This window comes from Dendropsophus ebraccatus, chromosome 6, assembly GCF_027789765.1.
Source record: "Dendropsophus ebraccatus isolate aDenEbr1 chromosome 6, aDenEbr1.pat, whole genome shotgun sequence".
NCBI lineage: Eukaryota > Metazoa > Chordata > Amphibia > Anura > Hylidae > Dendropsophus > Dendropsophus ebraccatus.
The window spans coordinates 25,515,210-25,535,672 of record NC_091459.1 but is presented as its reverse complement, the minus strand read 5'-3'; the positions used below and the strand labels follow the sequence as shown (position 1 = coordinate 25,535,672).

Sequence of the window (20,463 nt, the reverse complement as noted above, 5' to 3'; positions counted from 1 at the left end):
TCCCGACACAGGCATTGGGACGTACAGTGACTGCGTCGGGGATCCCCCGAAGTACCCAACGCCTCTGTCATTCTCCTGAAGCTCTCCTGGTAGCCGAGCGTCTCCGATAAGACGCTCGGCTGCTTGGGAGAGCTTCGGGGGCGCTGGGAACGGGCCAGAAGACGCGCGGACGCTGGGAACAGGCCCCAGGTGAGTTAAAGTGCCTCTTTACCCACAAGATCTGTCCTGGGGTCCGTTCGGCAGGTAATGCAGTTATTGTCCTAAAAAACAACTTTTAAACTTGCAGCCCTGTGTCAAACTGCCGTGGCCTTCAGTTTGTATGCACTGGGCTTGCACCGCCTCTCTGTCCCTCCTCCCAGCCCTCCTCATCATTAGGAATGTTCCAGGCAGATTTTCTCCCATTCATCAGCTGTGTGAGCACGGCACATGGGCTGGATTGTTAAGGCACGTGTGCAGTGTTCACTGCAGAGGAATAGGAAAAATCCTGCCAGTGGCATTCCTAGTGATGAAGAGGGTGGGGAGGAGGGACGGAGGGGTGGTGCAAGGTTAGGGCACAGATACTCTAGGCCACGTCAGTTTGACACAGAGCTGCAAGTTTAAAAGTTATTTTTTAGGACAATAACTGCATCACCTGCCGAACGGACCCCAGGACAGATCTTGGATTAAAAGCAGCTATCTGAAGGTACAAGTGGTTTGAGGGGTACAGGCAGGGGTTAACGTTTTCCGGCATATAAGGCGAACCCCCTGTCAATCTTCTTAAGTCATGCCCAGTTGCCTTAAACGCCGGAAAATATGGTATGTTGCCACTAAGGAACATGGGTGGAAATTTCAAGCAGAGGCCGTGCGGCGAACTGTGTTTGCAGTTCCGCATGTGTCATTGGCTCAGTGATATTGTCAAGCTCAATCCGCCGTCCACCCAATGAATTGAAATTTCATATTCTGTAGTGCAGTGCTTCTCAATTCCAGTCCCCAGGCCTCACCCACAGGTCATGTCATGTCATGTTTTGAGGTGATATCAGGTATGATCACAGGTGTTCTTTGTATGGGATATACTCAAAACATGACCTGTTGATGAGGCCTGAGGACTGGAATTGAGAAGCACTGCTGTAGTGGGAACATACCCTTAAGCAGAGGGTTTCAACTGCTGGATTGCATTCTGCAAAAAACATAAGGTCAGTGGCAGAAATGCGTTATTGCAGGCATTGGTAGACATTCAGGGTAGATAGAGTATCTGCTTAGTTTATATATATATATACACACACACACACACACACTTGGACCTAGTCCTTGTCTTACACGAATAGCTATTACTCTGAATAGCTGGTGTGTAAGGTTATGTTCACACTAAGTAAAATCGGCGGAATTCTGTGGTGGAGCTCTCCATCACAGAATTCCCCCGCCTCAGTGTCCTACTGTATCCCTATGGAAGGGATCACGTGCCGCTGCTCTCCACACAAAGAATTGACATGTCATTTTTTTGAGTGGAGAGTGACGTAAGGAGGCACGCAAGCCCTCCCATAGAGACACTGTGGGACACTGAGGCAGGCGGGATTCCACGATGGAGAGCTCTGCCACGGAATTCCGCCGATTTTACTAAGTGTGAACATACCCTAATACATTTGACGTGCATAGCCTGCTCAAAAATACCTGGTTTTAAAGGACAAATATGAACTTTTTGTCAAAGCTATACTATAAAAGTGGCATACACCTTACTGAAGGAACAAAACATGACTTTGGTCTTTTTATTTTTACATACACACATACATTTCACATTTTTTGTCGATTTAGTTTAGAATTATTGTGAACAAATCCATCTACTGGATACCTGCATAGCACAATGACAGCTTCTGACCTGTTTTAGTGAGTACATTGCATTATATAAATCTTGTGTAAAACCTTTTCTGATGTGGGTTTTTTTTTTTTTATTATAAACCGAATGTTTTCTTAATATAGGCTGATAAACATGGCATTTTTCCTGCTGGAAGTACAGCTTCATCTGGCCTTATCCAAAGAAAACAGGTAAACAATATGGTCAAGAGTCCATTAAGGAAAGGTCAAAACACACATTATTCTTATGTTAAGAGCTCCGGCTATGGAAAGGTTAGCCTACAAATGAAACAGGCTTCTACTGGTGACAGCGTAAAATCAAAGGAATTGCTCACGGACATGAAGTGGAAATCCCCTTCTGATCAGAAACGACAAGGTATTGAGGATGTCTTTAACATTTGTTAACTTAGTTGATTTTACTCCTTTAGGCTATGTTCACACTCTGTAAGAGACTGGCCGTTCTGTGACCCGGCAGGGTCACGGAACGGCCGGTCTCTACCAGGGTCATCCCGGCCGGTACTTAAGGGCTTCACACAGCACACAGTGCTTCACACAGCACACAATGAAGCAAGCGGCCGGAGCCGTTCGAGATATATATATATATATATATATCTCCTTTAGTAGAATCGGCAGCACAGAAAACAATATAAGGGTGCCAGACGGATACTCCAAGCACGAGTTTCTCAAACATATACATAGTAGTTCCACGGCACTCCAGGCAGGTTGTAGCAGAAAACTTGGAAGATTATTCAAAAAGTTGACAGCACAGCAAACATTATCAAGTGGCAACTGTGGCCTCTCGCCACCATTTTCAAGCCAAAGCAGTGAACAATTTATCCTCTTAAATACAGCTGCATAATTAAACTAAAATAAATTCATTGGTTGTGTCATACAACAATTACAAATTCATTGGTTGGGTTATATGTCATTTACAGGTGTTTGAATTACATACCTGCATGATAATGCAATGGATTTATACACTAGTATTGGCAATCGCTTGTAGCAAACGATTAAGATTAATGGACTCTACCTGTTATGGACTTGATGTATATTTGCCTAGTATACACTTCACTTATGTAGTTTCACGGGGGTTGCAAACACTAGTGTATGAATTACACACCTGAATTAACACACCTGCACGATAATGCAATGGATTTAAACATGTGTGATTGACATATAACACAACCGATCAATACGTGATTGTTGTATAACACAATCAATTAATTTATTTTAGATTAATTATGCACCTGTATTTAAGAGGATTAATTGTTCACTGCTTTGGCTTGAAAATGGTGGCGAGAGGCCTCAGAAACGTTGCCTCTTTATAATGTTTGCTGTGCTGAGCACTTTTTGAATAAACTTCCAAGTTTTCTGCTACAACCTGCCTGAGATATAAGGAAATACCACATATGATTTTTCATTGCATAGTAATATTAGGCATATGCTGTATGGCTAATTCTTCAGTATAGACATAAAGTAGACATTCCTGTTCTCATCAGTCCAGCTAGTAGATCTACTTGTAATGTTGGCAATGGAAATTATTGGAATTTTTCTCTACAAATCAAAGGTGAACCATTAGAATTTTTTTTTTTTTTTTAAATGCACTAATATAACTCAATATTACGACAGTATGTGATAAAAACTTCTTTCAGCAAATGGTAATCTTTTTTAAATTTGTAAATTTTGCTCAATGTAAAATATGTTCGTAAAGTCCAGATATAGTAATATGGAAATTTGTAGGCTGTACAAAATAATGTACAAGTGTTTTGTGAACTAATCATTTCACAAAGTTGCGACATATTTGGAACGCTTTGTCAGAAAGGTATTACATGATGTATGTGTGTGTGTTTGTTTTTTTCTCTCTCGTCCATTAGGTGTTTTGTCTGCCACCAAGTCTATTAGGTTTGCCGAAAAAACAATCAGTTTTCCAAAAGAGAACATGGAACATCAGGAGACTCCTGCTGAAATCACTGGAGACTATGACAAGGTGTGGTTTATTATTAACTTTTGAAGTTTCCAAAGTCCACAAATATTTACCAGATATTTATTTGTCCCATGAGAGGTTTGCAGGATTTGAAGCAAATCTGAACTCCACAACTTCCCCCACCCCAAACCAGTCACAGTAAATGCTTCTCAGTGGTTACAATACTGCGCATGCACCGGAGCAATCCAAAGCGGCACAGGGAGGCTTCTTCTTCTAGGCTACCATATCGGTGCCGTTACATTCAGGATCTGTCATTTGTGAGCTGTGTGAGGTAAGGCCTCCACTTTGCAGCCACTCTTACAGTGCTTACGTCGCATAAATGACAGTTCTAGATAGCCTAGAATAAGAAGCTTCGACACGGCAGTGCGCCTGTGCCACTTTTAATGCTCCGGTGCACACTCAGTATTGTAACCAGGGTTGAATTGGAGAAATCCATGCCTTGGGCGTAACTAAAGACGAGGGCGGGAGGAAGAAGGAGCTAAGGCATTGCACGAATGCCCTTAACCATGCCTCATTGACACTCCTTTTATAGAATAAAAGATTTTTTTTTCACCCCAAAAAGGACTCGAATGGGAAGGGTTTAGGCCCCATTCACACGTTCGTGTCAGTTTTTACTGTCAGGAAATCCTGATCAGGAGACCTCAAATGTCATCAGGAAAGTATCAGGATTTCCTGACAGTAATCCGTTTTTACCATCAGGAAAAGCCTTCAGGATTTCCTGATGGAAGAAGTAAAAATAGGACATGATGGGAGATGTCGTTCTGCAAATTGGATGGTCACAGCTTGCAGAACTGCAACTCCCATCATGCCCGGCTGACAGGTCATGATGGGAGTTGTACTTCTGCAACCTGGAAGGCCACAGGCTGTAGAAGTACAATTCCCATCATGACCTGTCAGCCGGGCATGATGAAAGTTGCACTTCTGCAACCTGAATGGCCACAGGCTGCAGAAGTACAACTCCCATCATGCCCTTCTGACAAGTTATGATGGGAGTTGTACTTCTACAACCTGCAACCGTCACTAATACAAGTCTATGGGTCCGGAAATCCGGGTGGTTTTTCCGGACGTGTCCCCTTCACACGTCCGGAAAAACTTACTCTCAGCAAACAAACTGTACCTTTTTTTTTTGTTGTTTTTTTTTTTTGGGGGGGGGGGGGCACGTTAGTGAGTAATGATTTGCTTAAGGTATTGATGGCCTATTCTTTGAACAGGAACGGGCCATCTTTTATCAGAAAAAGACGGTTGTCTATTGATAATGGCAGCCGCAATTAATGATCATGATCTGGAGCTGTCAATATATCTATAGACACGAGTAGAAAGCAGCGTTTAGAGATGTCTGCATGGATCTGCTTCAACCTTTGGTGATTGGTTCCCTTTAATTGTTAATAAATGAAGTACACACATAAGTCATTAAAAGCATTAATGTTCTTAATCCAGTTGATTGCTCCTGTTACAAATGGAATAACCTCTGGAAGGTACAATGCAAAGACATCAGAAATCCATTATACCGATGTCTCCGGCAGCGACCTGACTATCCTTCAGAGGCTTCAGAATGTCGAAGAGAAATTAAATGCAGCAGATGGGCAGACAGTAACTTTCAAAGAAGACTCTTTAAGAAATAAGCAGGAAATAGAACAGATGAAACAACATTATGAGGAAGAAATCAAAGAACTTAAACAGGAAAACTTTATTCTTCAAACAAAGGTAACTGGTTTTAGAATAAGGTAAAATAAATGGATTGCTTTATGTTCACCTTTATAAGGCTTGCATTCGGTAATATCCCAGTATATCCTAATATATGCAGTACATTTTTAGGCTATGTTCACACACTATGAACGACGGCTCTCAAAAACAACGGCTGTTCTTTTGACTGTCAAACAACGACTGTTGTTGTTGTAAAAAATTGCATTGATTTCCATGTACAACTGCCGGAAATAGTTGACATGTCAATTTTTCCCACAGCCATTGTTCAATACACTGGGTGGATAATGGCCGTTGTTTGCATTGACTTCAATGCAGCACTTTTTTTTTTTTTTTTATGACAAGATTGGCCATTGTTTTATTTGCAAACAACGGTCGTTCTTGTCACGAAAAATATGTTGTGTGAGCATAGCCGTAGACCTGTCCCTTTATACTATACAGTTGCAAAGGCAGCAGACTCTTGTACAGAAAACTATTATACCTTAAACATTTGCACTTGCCCAGATAATTGCGACTAGAGAGCGAATCTACAGTAGTTTCCCAGGACTGGATCCTTCTTTTCCCAGCACCTAGGGAGGAGTGTCACGGAGAGGAGCAGACTTCAAAGCCCGCAGCCTGATGAGGAGAATGCTGATAGGAAGGAAGGGATTGGTTTTGTTACATAAATACTTGACATAAATATTTGACTATGGAATAAACCTTGCCTTCACTACAGTTAAAGTTGTAGTCCAGTTTATAGCTTCAAAATTGATTTGTTTTACAAAATAGGTAATTATTTAGGTTTCACATATTTAAAACGTAACTGTCATTTCAGGGTCATTTTTCTAAAAACAATAAATATCTGTAGTACAAGGGATTTTAAGAAACTCTGTAATAGGTTTTATTTACCAAAAGAGTTTCCTTCTGTACTGAAAAAGCAGTTTTTCTAGTTCCCCCCTGACTACAGAAGAAGCAGGATTTCTGGGTCCATTATGTGTCTATGGAGAGCTGAGGGGCTGAGAGGAGTGAGTGAGTACGGAGCAGTCCTGCACAGCACAACACCCTGCAATCTCTCAGCAAGTTCCTAGATAAGCACTAGTGATGTCACGATACCAGAATTTTGAGTTCGATACCGATACTAACTTTTTTATTTCGATACTCAATACCAGTTCGATACCTAGTAAAGTATAAAAAGACAAAACAAAATACAGTGGTAGAAATATAATACCCCTGCACTATTACAGTGATACCAATTTTTGGACTATTTTTATTTTATTGTGTTAAAAATAAAGTTAGTGATATCTGTCTAAGGCAGCTCTGCTACATCAGCTATCACTAAGACAGCTCTGCTGCATCAGCTATCACTAAGACAGCTCTGCTGCATCAGCTATCACTAAGACAGCTCTGCTGCATCAGCTATCACTAAGACAGCTCTGCTGCATCAGCTATCACTAAGACAGCTCTGCTACATCAGATAACACTAAGACAGCTCTGCTGCATCAGCTATCACTAAGACAGCTCTGCTGCATCAGCTATCACTAAGACAGCTCTGCTGCATCAGCTATCACTAAGACAGCTCTGCTGCATCAGCTATCACTAAGACAGCTCTGCTGCATCAGATACCTTGACTGCCCACACAGCTGCTATCTGCACCAATTACCAAAATTGCTGAGGAAGAGGAGGTCACACAGGATCGCACACAGACTATAGCCAGAGCAAGGCCGACCCCCCCCCCCCCCCCTTGTCACCCCCCACATCACTGATGTCTGCTCCTCACAGCCCCGTCCCCTCCCCCACCTGCCAGCCGGCTCTATCCTCACATGTGCTGCACATCCACCCGCCTCCTCCGTCCTCCTCTCCGGGACCTCCTGCTCTCAGTCTTCTCTCCTCGGCCCCCAGACCTCTGTGCAGCTCCGGCTCCGCTGCATAAATCATTTCCCTGATAAGAGTCCGGCCGAGCCGGACTCTATTATCAGAGAGACACCGGCAGCGGGGGTCTGCTACACACAGTAGCCACCCCTGCTGCATACGGAGTGGTTAGATGCCGCTGTCAATGTGACAGCCGCATCTACACAAGTGCCGGCTATTTGAAAATGGCGCCGCTGGGAGCTGAGGGAGAGCCGCGCATTGGAGGTGACCGCAGGGGGCAGGGAGAGGCATACAGAGAACACGGCCGGCGCTCAGATAGCCGCCGGCCGTGTTCTCTGCACTGTACTTTATGCACTGCACTATTATGCAGCGTAACATGAAGTATTGATACCAGGAAATCCTGGTATTGAATCGTTTTTTTTGCCCGAAATATCGATAGTAGTATCGATATTTCGGTGCATCGTGCATCCCTAATAAGCGCTGACCTTTCTGACCTCTGAATCCAGCGTTTTAGGTGCCCAGACAGTCTAGAAACAGCTGACCTTCATGTCTCTTCTTCCTGTTCACTCATCTCCCTCGGCCCCTCCCCCCTCCATAGGATATAATGGACACAGCAGAACCCGTCTTCACTGGCTTCTCTGTAATGAAGACTGATTTGCCTGATAATGCACAGATAAGAAGTCAGGGGGGAAGAGGCTTGGAAATTGCTTCTTGAGTACAGAAAGAGGCTTTGTTGCCTAATAAAACCTATTACAGAGTTTCCTAAAATCACTTATACTACTGATTTCTGCTAAATAAAAAAAGACAGTCACATTTTAAATTTCTGTTCACGTACCTCATGTCCCCGTACTACCATGTTTCCCCGAAAATAAGACCGTGTCGTATATTAATTTTTTCTCCCAAAGATGCTATAGGTCTTTATTTTCAGAGAATGTCTTTTTTTTCTATGAAGAAGAACTTAGATATCACATGCACAGCAGGGACAGTGTGTACGGTATGGCGACGGGCTAACAGGCTGTGTGCAGCTCTACATCTGGCGGTAGGGGACAACTGGGATGGGGGCAGGTGATGGGCCTCTTGATGCCTTTCCTGCACATTTACAAGAGACTGCCACGGAAGAGGACATTGGGGTTGGTGGCAGGTGATGGTCTTTATGTCCTGCATGCAGCTGCTCTTCAACGGATGGTGAAGGTAGGGGACAATGGCGCGGGCTAAAAAGAATCACAGCTGCATGCCCTGGTGTTCTGTGTGGCGGGCATGCTTCCAAACCAAAAATTTGCTAGGTCTTACTTAGGGGGAGGCCTTATATTTAGCAATTCAGAAAATCCTCTACTAGGTCTTATTTTTAGGGGATATCTTATTTTTCTGGGGAAACTGGGTAGTGAAATATCCAGTCTGCTCTAATTAGTATATTCAGTCAGCTTGAACCGTACCCATCCTGAATACGCTTCTCCTGGTGCAAGGACCGTCTCAGTTCACCGCAAAGGATTGCGGGCGCATGATCTGCTATGATGAAGATTGAGTAAGATTAAAAAGCGTAAGCATAAGCCTAGATTTGTGAATTTTATGTGAAGCTTCAATAAAGTTTTTGGACTGTACCAAGTTGCTGTAAATACTTTGCATCTGCTCTTTAGAATGGTATAACCCACAGATTAGTGCTCTGTAATCCATGCATGGGATAACGGAATAGAACTAAATATATAGTGTCATCAGCACCAGGGTCACATGACATCCATGACTAACTAAATAGGAATAATGACTAGAGATGAGCGAACCGGGTTCGGGTTCGAGTCCATCTGAACCCGATTGTTCGGCATTTAATTAGCGGGGGCTGCTGAATTGGATAAAGCTCTAAGGTTGTCTGGAAAACATGGATACAGCCAATGACTATATCCATGTTTTCCACATAGCCTTAGGGCTTTATCCAACTTCAGCAGCCACCGCTAATCAAATGCCCAAAGTTCAGGTTCGGATGGACTTGAGCATGCTCCAGGTTCGCTCATCTCTAATAATGACCGAATAGCTAGTATGGTATTCTAACAACTTCTTTATGTTGTGGATTTTCCTATGCAGTGTATGTATGTATGTGTGTGTGTGTATATGTATATACAGTGGCACCTCGGTTCTCGAACTTAATTGGTTCCGGAAGGCAGTTTGAAAACCGAGCAGTGTCTTCCCATAGGAAATAATGTAAATGTGATTAATTGGTTCCAGCAGCCACCAATAATTACCTACAATCCTCATTTATTACACTGATAAGTGCTCAGTATAATCACTACAGTACAGTACAGCACTATACTGTACAGTACAGGACATTATACATAAGAAATGTTCATCAGAACCAGCAATTATAGTACAGTAGTCACCAACTCCTCACCCATCCTTTACTGTATAGCGTCCCCCCCCATCCAAGCATTGTAATGTATGGGAGATGGTGGTGCACTGCCTGTACTACTACTGCACTGTATATGCACTCCAGCAGTCTTATACAGCACTGTACTGTATGTGAAGCCTCACCACTGCTTAACTCGCCAGGTACAACCCACCATCCATGCTCGCAAAAACGTTCGAAAACCGAGCAAAGTTCGAATTCCAAACACTACTTCTGGGTAAATTTTTGTTCGAATACCAAGCAGTTCGAGTTCAAAAGCATTCGAAAACCGAGGTATTACTGTATGTGTGTATGTATATATTGCACTAACTGGAGGCCAGACAGCTAAATAACATCCGTTATTTTAGCCTCAAAATAACGGACGCCATTTTAAACGGAGCTGAAAAAAAAACATTGTGTGAACATAGCCTAAGGCTTGGTTTCCACTGCGTTTTTGCTATCTGTTTTTGCAAAAAATGGGTGCATTTGTGTGCATACATTTTCATCAGTTTTTTCATTGACTTCCAATATATATATATAGAAAAAAAAAGATCTACTACAGTTTTGTGTGCATTAAAAAAACTGATCCGTTTTTAATGGAAGGCAATGGAAAAACCGATCAAAACGGATGCAGGCAAATGCATCCTTTTTTTTTATAGATTTTTTTTTTCGGCGGGTAGTATGAGAGAAAAATAAAAGATTGCAAAAACGCAGTGTGAAGCCAGCCTTAGCCTTGTAGTGAAAAATATATGAACAGTTACATGCAAAACATATTGTATATTGGTGCTGTAGAGGGAGCTACCTACAATGACGTGTTGCTGCTAGAGGTTGAGGCTGTCACTTATTTTTAGCTAGTTCTTTATAAAATGGCGTACTGAAAGCTGACAGTAATTACAGGTCATTTAGTGCAATCAGCTATGTGATTGGCAGGTGACCTAGGGTAGTATATGGGAGATGTGGAAATATCTTAATTGAATGTTAGTGAAAATCCCCATCAGTGTGGAGGCTGTGCTCTTCTTACATTGTAATGATTCAGGTTAGAGGATAATTTGTCCTTTTTATGTATATTGTGCCACTAGTTTTTGTGTTTTTAACTGATAAAACCGGAGGGGTAGTATTAAATTATTTAACGTATGACTGCATAGCTTTTTTTTTTTTTTTTTTTTTTTTTTTTTTTTTATAACCTAATCAAAGACTGGTTAAAATGATGGCATTAAGCATAATGAATGAACGTATTGCACCTGCTATTGTATAATTTTAAGGTCTTGTAATACATTGAAATGCATTAGCTGGAAGTTATTGTGCATTCAACCCTTACCTCTTCAGAATTCTAATTATTTTAGTATCTGCCATTAGATCACAGTCATTAGATTTGCGTGACCTCCTACTTACTAGGCTAGAATGTATTAACTGGTTCAAACAGAATAGCATCTTTCCAATGGGATGTAGACATGTGTCTATTTCATATAGTGGTTATATTTTGTTTTATATCCTTAAGGGTATAAACCCACACACCGTATACACAGCAGATACGCAACAAATACGCAGCAAATACGCAGCAGATTTGTTGGTACAGATTTGATGCTGTGTTCAGTTATTTAGATCTAATCTGATGCGTATTTGCTGCGTGTTCGCTGCGTATCGCAGCAGTAAATACGCTGCATATACGGTGTGTGGGTTTATACCCTAAGGGTATAAACCCACACACCGTATACGCAGCAAATACGCAGCAGATGTGATGGTGAAGATTTGATGCTGTGTTCAGTTATTTAGATCTAATCTGCTGCATATTTGCTGCGTATCGCAGTAGTAAATACGCTGCATATACGGTGTGTGGGTTTGTACCCTTTACTCTGTGATCAGAATACCATGAAATAAAGAACATAAAATAAAGATGGGCAGGGACTTTTACTATCAGATAGACTTCTCAGCGTTCTTCGAGTGGTAGTTAACATTTTTCCATGATCTTCTTTTTTTACTTAGTTACATGGTCAGGAAGAAAAAATAAGGAAAAGGAGCCATCTTTTAGGAGATCAAACTACCCCTATAACAGAAGAAAAAATTCAGCAAATAAGACAAGAAATATTGGAACAAGAGACTCTTCTTCATGGGTATCAGCAGGTACTGTATTAAGCATAATGGCAAAACTCTCCAATACTGGAGCTTTTTTATTTGTTGGAACACCTACATATATGTAGCAACTGTGTTAAGAAGACGTTTGCCACCAAAACTGGATTTATCCTTAAAGGTGTACTTCAGAGACTGAGGGCAATTTTTTAATGTGTAATATAACTTTATTAAAGAAATTTATTTTTATTTTATTTTATAATACATATGCACTTCGACATGGCCTCTCTGCTGCCACCAACGTTTGTGTTGGGAACTGCGGGGCTAATATACAGTGCACGATGCGCGCAGCCTTTGAAGAGATAGAGGTGACTTAAATCACCACTCCCTATGTTTCTAGCACACAGCGGTTATAGCAGTCACTGTAAAAGCTGCCGGCATCGGGATCATGTCAGGCAGCCTCAAGAGTTTTAGAATTTTGTTTATTCAGGCCTGTCACAATTATGCAGTGAATAAAGCGATTTTGTTGCAGGTTTCATTCTTATGTACAAGCATCATATCAATGCATTGTTGTATGCAAGTGCAACCACAGTTTCCTGCATATAAGGCCCATTCTAGGGCCTTTGTGGTTATTATAAGTTGCAAACTAATGATGTCTAGTGATGGGCAAACTTGCTGAAACACCGGGTTCAGCCAAACCCAAGTGCTCTGCATTTGACTCCTGGTGGCTGGAAAAGTTGCATGCTGCTCAAAGACTCCTGGAAAATATAGGCTGTATCCATGTTTTCCTAGGAGCCCCAGGGCTGCATCCAACTTCTCCAGCCTCTGGCAGTCAAGTGCTGAGTATGATATCACTGCATGTATTTTTGCTTCCCAGCCTAGTTCCCTGATTAACCTGCATTGTATAGGAGAAACTCATTGGAACCCTGTCATATACTTTTAAGTTTTAAGTTTACGTTTTTTAATGTTTAAGTTTGTACTTGGGAATAAGATGCTTTTGGATTATTTTCTTGGTGTGAAGACTTGTATGTACAACCTGTGATTTGTGGTATATTTCTTTTTATATATTTTTTTTAGCTTTAAAGAGTGTATTAAAGATTAAAGAGTATATTTTATAAGGACTGGAGTGTCTGAGATAAATACTTGAATTTACCTTAAAGCGACTCTGTACCCACAATATGCCCCCCCCCCCCCCAACTGCTTGTATCTTCGTGTAGCTGCTTTTATCCAAGATCTGTCCCGGGGTCCGTTCAGCAGGTGATGCAGTTATTGAGGAACGCCTCAGGCAGGTTCTCTCCTATTCATCACTTGTCTGAACACTGCAGATGTGATGGATCGTTAAGGCTCATGTGCAGTGTTCAGACAAGTGATTATTAGGAGAAATCCTGGCCGGGGCATTCCTAGTGATGAGGAGGGATGGAGAGGCGGTGCAGGCCTAGGGCACGGACACTCTAGGCCATGCTAATTTGACACAGGGCTGCAAGTTTAAAAGTTGTTTTTAGGACAATAACTGCATCACCTGCCGAACGGTCCCCAGGACAGATCTTGGATTAAAAGCAACTATCCGATGGTACAAGTGGTTTTGAGTTAATGCAAACTATGCCCGCTAGTTTCAAGTGGAGATACCATAAGGATGAGTCCTTACTGCTATGTTTATCAACGCTGGTTGTGCTTTCCTGAGGCCGAAAATCATACTTTAGTTGAGCTGTAGCCGTGTGAAAGAGTCGTGGTCTAGAGCGATTGTGCCCTAGGCCAGCACTGCCTGTGTGGTGGTGTTCTCAGTCGCCCCCTGCCTCCCGTTCCGCCCTCTGTCCGCCTGCACAATGTTAACTGTAAGTGTGCATTTGCCACCTCCTAACCGAGTCGCTTTAAAGGGGTAGTGCGGCGCCAAGAAATTATTCACAAATAACACACATTACAAAGTTATACAACGCGGACGCGTCATCAGCTGCTCAGACGCTTTTGGCTGAGCACAGTTATGCTCAGCCAATTGCAGCTGAGCAGCCGACGACGCAGCGGGGGGGGGGGGGGGGCTGCAGCGATTCGGCAGGCCTCCTGAAGATAACGTAGTTGACAGAAGATCGGGGACAGGGGACGACGCGCGTCAGGTATGTATGGTACACTACATTTCCGGGTACACGGGCGGGGGTGGGGGAACACGGGGAAGGGGGTAATTCACATACATAACATACATTACAAAGTTGTATAACTTTGTAATGTGTGTTACTTTGTGAATAATTTCATAGCGCCGCACTACCCCTTTAAGGCCTTTGGGGGAGGTAGCCTTCCCCTTTACTTGTATTACTTTGTGGGGTTTTTTGTTTGGGAGAGTATACAGTCACAGTTGATAATTTTGCAACAACAAATGACATTTTATAATGGTAAAATTACATTGGTAAGCTTTTCTGTGGCATAATAAGAAATGTATCTTGTTATTTCCAGGAAAATGAAAAGCTGTATAATCAAGTTAAAGACCTCCAAGGTAAAAACAGAGAGAATGAACGGCGAATGTTTCATGAAAATCAGGCTTTGAAGGCTGAGCTTAATTCAATAAGGTAAATTATCATAATAAGGCAAACAAGAATCGGTGCAGCATTACAAAACAAATAAAACCATAATCTTCTTTATATGGGGAATTATAATGATAACTGCATGATCTTAATCCCAGCTGTCATAATATATACCTTCATTTTTAAAGGAGATGCAGAAATAGGACAATGAGGAACGCCAGTTTAAAAGTGTTCACTTTTTTTTAGACATGCTGAGGCAGCAGGTCAACATAAAAGAACTCCCAAGAGATTTTTGACTTCGGCTTGTTGGAAGTTGGTCTCCTTGACTGGAAATCCCTATTGGCTTTGTTGTTTCTTCCCATTAGAAAATCTGGCTAGCTCACTGACGTTGAGAAACACGTGGTGTCTCCCTGAGGTCAACCATCATTCTCTTGACTGTACAGGCACTGTCAAATGTAGACCCCAATCCCAGAATTGCTAACATCAGGATCGGGGCTCCATGACCATTACCTGCTGCCTCAGCATGTTTAAAGAGTTAAACAAAGACCTTTTCTGGACAAATGCAGAAATGACCTTAACGTGTCACTGATGTTATAACTTTCAAAATCTAAATCAACAATTTATGTAAATTTAAGCATGTTTGCAATATACTTTCAATATTTTATTTTTGTTGTTATCATGCTGTAAAACAAAACTGTACTTACCAAAAATCCAGGTCCAGTCTCCTGAAGCTTTTTAGTCTTGTGTTGGTTGAAAAAAAAGACTAAATGAGGCCCCTGCCAGTACAGAGAGTCAATGCTCAATGTGTCCATCAATCACATGACTGCCTTTTCTCTGTGAGCGCTCATATGGCCTGGGAAACATTTTTTTGAAGAAAAAAAAAAAAAAGTTAGAACCCAGGAGGTGCCGTGTTTTCCATGATAACTAAAAAAAAAAAAAAAAAAAAGATAATGAATGTAAATTGCAAACTTTATATCACATCTACTGTTAATTTAGGTTTTAAAGAGGACCTGTCACCCAGGCTGCCGGGGTGGAGCCCCCCTGACCCCCCGGTGGAGCGCCTTATACTTATCCCCCTCTCAAAGTCCCGGACTGCGTCCCGCCAACGAGAAATGCAGGGCTTCCGACGGGGATTTCTCAGTGGCGGGACGGGGCCTGGGACCGGGACTTCCAGGAAGGGGTGAGTATAAGGCGCTCCACCAGGGGTTGGGCGGGCTTCACCACGGCAGCCGGGGTGACAGGTCCCCTTTAAAAGTTATGACAGGTACACTTTAAACATTTGGTTATATGAATCTGATATGTAATTTTTGTTCTTTGTTTCAGTAGATTTAAATTAAGAATGCAATACATATTACAATTAGTAAAAAAAATCTGCCTCTTTTGTAGTAACAGCTGCTATGTAGACCTTCTTCTCTACATTCAGACTGAATTTATACTCTGTGTTGTCTGATTCTTCAGTAATGTCTGTCTCCTCCATCAGTACCTTTTTTCTAATGTCAACATATTACCAGGAGTAAAAATCAATGCACGACATCAGGACCACACTAAGCAGTGCACAGGGATTGTTTGTGGCCTTTACCAATGGGAACAAAATTTATTTTGGAACAAACCATCATTTACCCATTTCTTCTGTACGTGGCTCCTAATAGACTTCAGGTTATTGAGTGTCTAGAGGAAAACACTTATAGCGTATTTGCAGTATTTTCATGCACAAAGGTGCAGTTGCTAGACAACACTGACAACAGACTTGAAGCATTGCCAAGTATTTGTAACTAAGAAGAATGAGATAAACCAAGCATTTACTGTAGTGGTAGTCACCCTCTTTACGTTCAGTTATTATTATACTATGCAGATACCTGTTTTAGATGTAAAATGGCCAGCTTTGGCTCTCCAGGCATAATGGGAATTGTAGTTTTGTAACAGCTGGAGAGACTGAGTTTGACACCTACGCTCTAGGGCAGTGGCGGATTATAATGTGGGCGGTTTGGGTGGCCGCCCGAGGCTCCGGGGGGGCCCATGCCACACCGCCCACATTATAATGCCGCCTTCCCCTCGCCACTGCACTCTTGTGACCGCAAGCATTGTTTCGCTTGCGGTCACAAGAGTCTCCGGCTGCCTTCGGCTGATGCGCGGCTGCCGGGGGTATCCCGTCCTCTCCCCGGCAGCGCGCGCATCACATAGCTCCTAGTGCCGCCTGGGGCCCTGACTTCCGGTACTGGGAGTGCACGTTAGAGACGCTCTGTGTACCGGAAGTCAGGGCCCAGGCGGCACTAGAAGCTGTGTGATGTGCGCGCTGCCGGAGAGAGGACTGGACACCCCCGGCAGCTGCACATTAGCCGGAGACTGCAGAAGGAGAGAGGATCGACGGGGGAACGCAGGGTAGGTGAGTTGTATTTTGTTATTTTTGTGTTATTCACTGACTGGGGGGGGGGGGGGACATCTATAAAGGGGAGAAGAGGGGGGGGTCCATCTATAGAGGGAGACCATCTATAAGGGGAAAGAGGGGGACCATCTATAAAGGGGAGAAGAGGGGGGACCATCTATAAAGGGGAGAAGAGGGGGGGACCATCTATAAAGGGGGAAAGAGGGGGACCATCTATAAGGGGGGAAAGAGGGGGACCATCTATAAGGGGGGAAAGGGGGACCATCTATAGAGGGGGACCATCTATAAGGGGGGAAAGAGGGGGACCATCTATAAGGGGGGAAAGAGGGGGACCATCTATAAGGGGGGAAAGAGGGGGACCATCTATAAGGGGGGAAAGAGGGGGACCATCTATAAGGGGGGAAAGAGGGGGACCATCTATAAGGGGGGAAAGAGGGGGACCATCTCCTGTAGGATTAGCAGCCTCCTCTCCTGACATCCTCTGTGCTGCTGGGACCTCCCCTATAGATCAGCACCCTCCTCTCCTGACATCCTCTGTGCTGCTGGGCGCTGCGACCTCCCCTCAAGACCAGCACCCTCCTCTCCTGACATCTTCTGTGCTGCTCGGACCTCTCCTATAGATCAACACCCTCCTCTCCTGACATCCTCTGTGCTGCTGTGACCTCCCCTATAGATCAGCACCCTCTTCTCCAGACATCCTCTGTGCTGCTCGGACCTCTCCTATAAGATCAGCACCCTCCTCTCCTGACATCCTCTGTGCTGCTGTGACCTTGGGGGGGGGCAACATCAGGGGACCAGGTGAGGTGGCAATATGTTTATTGGGGGCAGTGGAGGTGGGGTGGGCAATGCTTACTGGGGGTAGCAGCAAGGGACCAAACATCATGTTTATTGGGGCCAGCAGGGAGGGGAGGCAGGCAGTGTTTATTGGGGACAGTGTGTGTGTGTGGGGGGGGGGCGCAGTAGCGGATTATAATGTGGGCGAATTGACTGGGGGGGGGGCCCAGGTTGGGTGGACAGCCCGGGGCCCAGGGTACATTTAATCCGCCACTGCTCTAGGGTATACCCTTTTTGGTCCATAACTTTTCTTTAAAGTGACACTGTCACCCCCTTTTTGCATTCTGACTTCTCTATACAGATGTAAAGGGTAAATTTAGCAGTTTTCATACCTTATTTTATATCATACGTCATGGTGCTTGTTCCAGTAAAAAGTGATCTTTTATCATCTGCGGATTGGGATACCTGGGCGGGGCTTCACAGCTGAAGTGACACAGCCCCGCCCCCAGTGCCACTTTGCCCCGCCCCTCTGTGTGGGCCAAACTTTGCCCCGCCCAATGGTGTGGGCCAATCTAGTGGGGGTGGGGAATAGACATTTAGGCCAGCCCTTCCAATGGCCGAGGAGGGGTGGGGCCAATAACGTCACAGAGGGGGGCGGAACTAAGTGGTGATGTGGGCGGGGCTAAGTGGCGCTTCGGCATTGAAGCCCTGCCCCGGTATCCCAAGAGCTTGGGAGTGAGGTGGCAGGTGGCATGGTGTATGTATTGGTACATGCGGCTGTACTGTATGCCTGCTGTTATAGCGTTTTTGCATATTTTTAGAATAGCACACATTGCCTCTACATCAGCTAAGGTTAAAGGGGTACTCCGGGCTGGGGGGCTTTTTTTTGCCAATGGCCGGGGAGGGATCCCTCCTCTGCCACTGACTGGCTGAGCGGACTTCAACCGTCACGTCTCAAGCCCGCGTGAGAGACCAGGAAGCGGCCGGGCAGTGTGGACCAGGAGCAGCGCGATGCGGAACACAGCACTGATACCGGGGAGGTAAGCGGATGTCATTGCCCTCATCCACCTCCTTTCTGGCCATAGGCAAAAGAGCCCCCCAGCCTGGAGTACCCCTTTAATGTATATTTATATCGTGAACAAGCACAAAAGAAGCAGAAAAGACACAATATACATGCAGGAGGACTGCATATATACTAAGACATGTAGTAAGCCGACAGACAGATACAGCTTGACAGAAGCAGCTGTCACTTAACATTGTGGTTAACCAAGATTCCAAAAGGACAACTTACTAGGCTTAGACGCAACTGCACAGTAAGTGAGGAATATGAAAGGGAAGCAAGAGCACTACAACCTAAATTAAATGGCAAAAGGGTACACCAAAAAACATATGAAAAAAAACATACAAAAAAAAGTAGGTGAAATTGAGAGGGAAGCATTGAGAGCGAAAGTTTGTAGGATATGGGAAAGTAAAGAAGAGGAAAATATGCTGAAAATACCAATAGTAACAACATATAATGCACAAAGTCCAAACCAAGCCCAAAATGACCCAGTGCTTTCTTAAAGGTTTTTTCCACCTCCCCTTTTAAGAGCTCTAGCACTTTCATTTTTCCATCTACAGGGCCATGTAAGGGCTTATTTTTTTCAGGAATAGGTGTACTTTGTAATGGCTTCTTTCATTCTACCATACCATGTATGATGGAACCCCAAAAATATTATTTATGAAAATATACACTACCGTTCAAAAGTTTGGGGTCACCCAAACAATTTTGTGTTTTCCATTAAAAGTCACACTTCTTCACCACCATACGTTGTGAAATGAATAGAAAATAGAGTCAAGACGTTGACAAGGTTAGAAATAATGTATTTGAAATAACATTGTTTTTACATCAAACTTTGCTCTCGTCAAAGAATCCACCTTTTGCAGCAATTACAGCATTGCACACCTTTGGCATTCTAGATATTAATCTGTTGGGGTAAGCTGGAGAAATTGCACCCCACGCTTCTAGAAGCAGCCCCCACAAGTTGGATTGGTTGGATGGGCACTTCTGGCGTACCATACGGTCAAGCTGCTCCCACAACAGCTCAATGGGGTTCAGATCTGGTAACTGCGCTGGCCACTCCATTACCAATAGAATACCAGCTGCCTGCTTCTGCTGTAAATAGTTCTTGCACAATTTGGAAGTGTGTTTAGGGTCATTGTCCTGTTGTAGGATGAAATTGGCTCCAAACAAGCGCTGTCCACTGGGTATGGCATGGCGTTGCAAAATTGAGTGATAGCCTTCCTTATTCAGAATCCCTTTTACCCTGTACAAATCTCCCACCTTACCAGCACCAAAGCAACCCCAGACCATCACATTACCTCCACCATGCTTAATAGATGGCGTCAGGCATTCTTCCATCATCTTTTCATTTGTTCTGCGTCTCACAAACGTTCTTCTTTGTGATCCAAACACCTCAAACTTGGATTCATCCGTCCACAACACTTTTTTCCAGTCTTCCTCTGTCCAATGTCTGTGTTCTTTTGCCCATCTTAATCTTTTTCTTTTATTGGCCAGTCTCAGATATGGCTTTTTCTTTGCCACTCTGCCCTGAAGCCCAAAATCCCGCAGCCGCCTCTTCACTGTAGATGTTGACACTGGTGTTTTGCGGGTACTATTTAATGAAGATGCCAGTTGGGGACCTGTGAGGCCTCTGTTTCTCAAACTAGAGACTCTAATGTGCTTATCTTCTTGCTTAGTTGTGCAACGCGGCCTCCCACTTCTTTTTCTAGTCTGGTTAGAGCCTGTTTGTGCTGTCCTCTGAAGGGAGTAGTACACACCGTTGTAGGAAATCTTCAATTTCTTAGCAATTTCTCGCATGGAATAGCCTTCATTTCTAAGAACAAGAATAGACTGTTAAATTTCAGATGAAAGTTCTCTTTTTCTGGCCATTTTGAGCGTTTAATTGACCCCACAAATGTGATGCTCCAGAAACTCAATCTGCTCAAAGGAAGGTCA

General features: G+C 43.6%; 1 protein-coding gene across 5 annotated transcripts in view; it reads left to right on the top strand.

The window, feature by feature from the left end:
* The window catches only part of CEP162 (centrosomal protein 162), a 100,154-nt gene that overhangs the window by 39,410 nt on the left and 40,281 nt on the right, over window positions 1-20,463 (top strand). For 4 of the 5 annotated variants that reach the window (XM_069974701.1, XM_069974704.1, XM_069974703.1 and 1 more), the window contains 5 exons: window positions 1,954-2,203; window positions 3,702-3,814; window positions 5,249-5,515; window positions 11,715-11,852; window positions 14,241-14,353. In XM_069974701.1, coding sequence (XP_069830802.1) covers window positions 1,954-2,203; window positions 3,702-3,814; window positions 5,249-5,515; window positions 11,715-11,852; window positions 14,241-14,353 — 881 coding nt within the window. The remainder of the gene's footprint in view (window positions 1-1,953; window positions 2,204-3,701; window positions 3,815-5,248; window positions 5,516-11,714; window positions 11,853-14,240; window positions 14,354-20,463) is intronic. The other variant, XM_069974705.1, reaches the window with a different exon arrangement.